The following is a 6,215-nucleotide window of genomic DNA, read 5'->3' on the forward strand; positions in this document are numbered from 1 at the left end:
ACCCCCCCAGAGTGGACTGTTCTTAGAGTTGATTTCCTTCCATCCACTACATCTAACCATCCCGAGTGAACATCACCTTTAACTTACCATCAGTTGAGCCTGCATGGGCGCAGCTTTGGTCAGGGACCAGGGGAGCTACTCCTGGCTGCTGCAAGCTGGGAAGCTTCGTCTATCATCTCTGTCGTGTTACTCCATGGCATTAAAGGCTCTAGACCAGAGCCGCGGTTGCAATCATCTCCCCATGTTCCCTTTACATCGCTTTTCCAGGCGACCATGGATCTATTCGCCATGGTGCCTCTCCTCCCCGAGATGGCAGCAGGAGGAGCTGCCATGGCATGGCTCTCCCTTTGCAAATCATGAGCTGGCTTTGACAACTCCGTTGCACTCACAAATATGCTGAAATATTATAATGGCCCTATCAGCATTTAATCCGTTCTGTCCAACAGCAAAGTTGGATTTCATAAATCAAAAGCAAGCAGCTAAACTATTCCAACTAAATTTTGACTAAATACTTCCTTTCCTTTGATGAAAGCACCGGCAGATTCATAAGCCTCCTCTGTTGACCTGACAATAAAGCAGAAGCAGTCCTAGTTATGTTTTTCCGACTGAATTTGCATTGCCAGTGTATGCAGATCCCAGGAACTTCTTAAGAGATTCTTCTAAATAATATGTGGAGTTGGGGATTAAACCATAACATTATGATTTTCTCCCTCGCTGTCTCAGATTTCATATCCTCAGCAACAGAGCTGGGATTACAGCTTGAGCTCAGGATGTGGTACCAGACAGCTGACAACTTTTCCTCTTGGACAGATCAGCTTTTTGTATCAGGGGATTTCTCTGGGGCCTGCAGCCTTTTCTGTGGGAAAGCATGACATGCTACGCACGCCCTTGACTTGCCCTAACAGCGTGCAGCAAACGCACCCAGCTTCCTGACAGTCATTTCTTATCACCCAGGTATCCCGTTGTTCCAAGAAGGTTAAGATTGGACATCTGGAGCCTTGCCTGCATGGGAGAAGGGAAAACAAAATAGCCTCAAACTCAGACAAATTCTTGATGTCAAGAGAGTACTTTCTTATGCTCAGTACACAAAAGAATGATGGCAGAAAACAAGAAGGGTTCATCTTTCTGCAACAGCCCTTCTTTTCATCTGTTTAAGCGGGATGGGCAGAAGCTCAGGCTGGTCAATGCTGGCTCACCCACCCCACGGTGGCATTGCACAGGTAATGACCTCCACGTAGCTAAAACCTCCTGGGCAGAATTTATATGCTACCTGTGGAGAACAGAGCAGCAGGTAGGATCCATCCTCAGACCCTGCTCCTACAAGCTGCCACCACACCATTTCCATCCAACCCCACAGACGGTGCAGTACAGCAGCAGGCATCTGATTTTCTAGTGCCCAGTGCAAGGTAAAAAAATACCTGAAAGCTTCTGCATATGGCATTTCTCACAAATGCCATAGTCTTTCAATCATTTTTTGAGCAACACCTGAAAAATTAATTAAAAAGTAAACACGTTGCAACATGCATTTCATCTCAAGGACTGTTTTACATATATTTTGTTAAGTATTGTTCTGGCTTGCAAATCACTCCTTACATCTAACCATACACCTATGTACACCTGCACAGGCATGTCTGGGCCTGTTTCTGCAGTCCCTACACAAATAAAATACCCATCCACTTGAATGGGAGCTCTTTTCAGATAAATGTGGCAAGATTGGGCCTTTGGTGCATACGTGCAAGTATCCTGCACACACATTTTAAAATCATTAAAAAAATAGAGTAGCTATAGATTCATAACTGATCAAAATCTAAACACAGTAAAACTGCACTTATTACAGTGTAGCCTACGTGAATTTACATTGCTCATTTATATGAAGCAAACAAAGGAAAGGAAATGTCTGTGACCCTGTAATTATAGGTTAATTGTAATTACAGTTTTGCTTATCCTTTTGTCTGTCCAAAACATCCAAAAGGATTTTTGCAACTAAAATGAGGGATTTGCACCATTTCTTTCCAACATATGGATGCTTCTCAAGTGCTTTCCCATCCTTATTGAAGTATCTTTCACAACATATCAGACTCCTTTCGGTGGCTTTTGTTCACTCCAATCCCTACAGTAAAGAAAAATCCCTTACTGGAGAAGGTAACCTTAGCAAAGCAGCAGCAGCAAAGCAATACTGAAGTCACTACTAGTCCCATACTCAGAATAAGGAGTAAGGGCTCTAGGTACCAGCTTCAGTGTCATTCCTGTTATCATAAAGCTTAATGCACAGCAAGATGGCCAACCCACGGGGTCAAATTGCTCTCTAAATAGCACTTTAATTACAGCACTTCATTATCAAAGCCCTTTGCACATAAATTTACAAAACACAGCAAAGACAAAGATCTCTTTTGCATATTAAATCAAGGAAACTATCTCATCTACAAGTTCATTCTTAGTGTGCTGCACATTTCGCAGCTAGCTGATACAAGGTGGTGCTCACTAACGCACAGTATAACTCTTAAGACCAAAAACACACCACCACAAATATATAAAGCTTAAGCACAGGTCCTTCACCTACCCCTGGCTGGTATTTCCCAAGTGAGCTCTGACACCTTTATGAAGCATGTGGGTTGCTTTTAAAGTAATCAGACCACCGGAGTCTAGTGTAAAGTCAAGGAAACACACTCCCACATACCGCCCAGGTCACCGCTGGTCAGTAGGGACTTTTGAAATGGTGACCATCGTGCTTCACTTCCTTTTTGATCATTTTATCTGTAGCGTGAGCAACTTTCACAGCTCTCAGCATAGCACAGAGGCTTTTAAAGGAAGCTTTGTGCATTCGTGCGTTACAAAACCAAAATCCAAGTCCAGATTTGGATTTAAACCCTCCCCCCCTGCAAAAAAAAAAGTATCCCTCATATAGACCTAGCACTTTAAACTGCAAATTCTTGATCAAAGATCTTGTAATCTAAGTAAGACCAGCCAAGACACTGGGCAACAGCCCAAGTGCTTCAGGCTAAGAACTTATACGAAGAAACTCTGTTCATTTAACTATGCCAGCACAGCCAAAACAGCAAACCTCACCCCCTTGTGTACGCAGTCTTACCAGTATGAAAGGGCATATACCAGCAGTTTACGACACCACAGTTCAGCAGCCAAAATAAATTCCAGCAATATGTGGCACCTTTTCTGCACCAGGGTTTTGCCAATTTAACTGTATCAGGTGAAAAATTAAACCTGGCATAACTGACAGAGTTACACTGGTAACTTTTTTAAGAATACACCAGCCCTTTTACTATCCTAACAACATTCTCAACATACAAAAATGCCACGTTACGACATCTGTCACCTTGAGATGCATAATTTTAACATAACCATCATAATCCAAGCGACAAAATATCTTCACTGTATTTCCTGCCAGTACTTATCACAGATACCTGCAAGTATTTAACTCGACCTGCACAACAGTGAATCAACATTCAGATACTCTCACATCTTTAATAAAAATCAAAGAGGAAATGCTTTTTTCTACCTTATGCTGTGATATCTGAACAAAAAAATCAATGCAGAAAATATAACTATGGTAACCTCCCTGCTATTCAGCCTGAGAAAAGCTTGCAGAAGTGTGAAGGAGCACATTTCTTCAGTAAGGACTCCAATGTGAAGCTGAGATGGTCACTGTAGGAGAAAGCACACACATTGCTCATGCGTTAGCTAGAAGGAAAGCATTACAGACAATGAGAAAGAAAACACGATCAGCAGAGGAGGCCAGAAATATAAGACGCAAGAAGGAAGAAGAAACTCTAAAACAATTGCACACCATGACCAACACATTACCTGTTGCTGTGAGTGGGAGTTTAACATTCTCTTCTATCCTGGCTGAAAATTTTCATAAAGTGATCTTCTTTATCCTAACACATCTATCTGCTATTTTTCACCAATACTTTGTGGCATTATGGAACAAAGACCTCAATTTATATACCTTCCCTTAAAACTATAATGCTAAAGAGTATTTTCAAAAACCCAAATGCCAGAGAACAGTGATTTCAATACAACCTGGCAATGCCCCAAGGTACTCAATTCAGAAACCTGTGTAAAGCCATACGATCTACGCTAAAATTCTCCATCACTGATTCTCCTCAAAAGTTTGGTGCTTTTCTTCATAGTGAAATGATAACTATATTAATGTGCTCTGTTTATCCCTAAACTTATTGGAAATGTGCTTCTTATCTGACTTGCTTTCCAGGGCAGTGTATACCCTGGGACAGAAGAGTTTTGCTTCTCCAACACTGTTAGGGACACAATTCTGCTAGCAGGAAAGATGCTGGTATCCTAGATCCTATGGGATGCAATGCCTTGAGGAAATTTATATCAAACAATTATTGCATAATCTCAGGGTGTAATAAAACCCCCTACACCATACACAGGCAGCAAGTTCCTGTTACGCTTTTGCATCAGAGGAAGAAGTGTCCCTGTCAACAGCAGCTACAGGTTCCTGTATGAACCCGCAGGATCCCCTTGCTGTGCATGTGGAGGAAGTTGAAGATTTCTGAGGGCATAGCATGAAAACCAGGGCGAGGTTTCACATTGTCATAGTAGTGATGAGTTATAAAAATCCCTGAGGGGTTCATGGGGAAGGCCCAAAAGCCAAAAAGGTGGACCTCTTCACAGAGCTCCAGGGCAGCAGTCACCAGGATCAGTCCAGTGCTAATCCGCTTAGCCCGCACTCCTTGGCCAAGCCAGTAGCGTGAGACGTTGATGAGATACTGGGGATGAAAGTAATAAACAGCTTGCTGAGATTCAAAATCATCCAAGACATATTTGACACGGATTGAAACGTCTGTGTTGCGAGTGTTGTAGAAAGCTGGCAGCAGCACGGACGCGTTCTCGTAGACCTGGAGCACGTCGTAGAAGGGTTTCCTCCATTTCTCCAGCTTATGAAATCTAAAGAGAAAAGGATGCGAGTGACGGTCAGACCAGCGTGGATTCGGTCTGGACCCAGCAGACAAGCAACCTCCAGTGGGCTTTTACTGAAACATTTCTGACAGGGAGATAATTGAAACGATGTTTTGGTTAACAGGGGGAACATATTTAGATTTGTAGCCAAAGCATCAGTATGAAATGTACGGCAAAAATGCAGGGAATAAAAAGATACATATTTTCCCCTCTTTTGGCAATACACTCATTAAACAGTGGACAAACTTTGTAGGCATTTCTGATCATGTCTTACTTCACATTTTATTATAAGAAATAGGTAATTTTTCCAAGGTTTGATCAGCTGTATAGTGCAGTACTGTATAAAAAAGTGGCAAATACCAAAGCAGAGCAAAAACATTTCTAAAATGTCTAAATGTAACATTTAAAAGAAATTCACTATGCAAACAAATTATTTTATATTGCTTGAGAAAAGAAACACATTCCCACAGCAAGAACGGAAAGCAATAATTAGCCCCATGGTCCCAAACCTGTCAGCAAGGTGGCATTAAGTTATTAATAAATTTAGAATTACAATAACTCAGTCAATCCTAGCTACAAAGTTTAACTGACACTTCTTTAAAAACATATGACAATATGTGTTACTTTATTTAAGCGTTTACGGTTGGATCCAGTTGCTTCCACCCTAAATGTTTCTGAGATGTTTTCCTGGGGCTTGCAAGCACGGCACAAGACTTCCAGAGGGAGGATGGCTCTGTCGTTATAATCCCAGCTCATCGGCTTCCCACTTTCTATCACCAATGTGCAGGTCTAAGTGTTTAACACATTTCTATAAGTTGTTACAGATTCCATGTACGGAATAGCTTCAATTCAGAATGAAATCTATGATTCATAGTGTCAGTTTAAAGTAATATTGGGGAAATATTCTCTGTAACAGTTAGAATTAAGTGAAAGGTGGATTTGGAAAAGCAATAGGAGATGAAAATAGAAAAAACAGAAACGACCTCTCTGTAATTATACTGGGATTGACAGTCACGACATCAGTCTTTACCCCAACGTCCGGGAAGTATTTCTCAGATATAGGAGGCAAATTGCATCTATAAGGGAAAGAAAGCAGTAAGAAAGTTAAACAATTCCTTGAACCTTTTCAGGACTAGAAAGTAGAATTGATTTAAGCATGTCTTCCAAGCAACAAATCTAGAAACAGATTAAGAATTTAAAATTGTACCAATTATTGATGCCCAAACCATGCATTAAAGTAACAAGTTCTTAGGGGCTGTACGGAGACCATTCCTCCC

General features: G+C 41.4%; 1 protein-coding gene across 1 annotated transcript; it reads right to left on the reverse strand.

Moving 5' to 3' along the window:
- Nucleotides 1-4,457: 4,457 nt before the first annotated feature.
- LOC104623146 (alpha-2,8-sialyltransferase 8E) lies at nucleotides 4,458-6,014 on the reverse strand (the record flags this gene model as incomplete). The annotated part of the gene is made up of 2 exons (XM_010290136.1): nucleotides 4,458-4,926; nucleotides 5,922-6,014. Coding segments are annotated over 2 exons (562 nt in total), but the record flags the coding sequence as incomplete, so codon positions are not given.
- Between the last annotated feature and the right edge of the window lie 201 nt (nucleotides 6,015-6,215).

The sequence above is a fragment of the Phaethon lepturus genome, unplaced genomic scaffold (assembly GCF_000687285.1).
Source record: "Phaethon lepturus isolate BGI_N335 unplaced genomic scaffold, ASM68728v1 scaffold35676, whole genome shotgun sequence".
NCBI lineage: Eukaryota > Metazoa > Chordata > Aves > Phaethontiformes > Phaethontidae > Phaethon > Phaethon lepturus.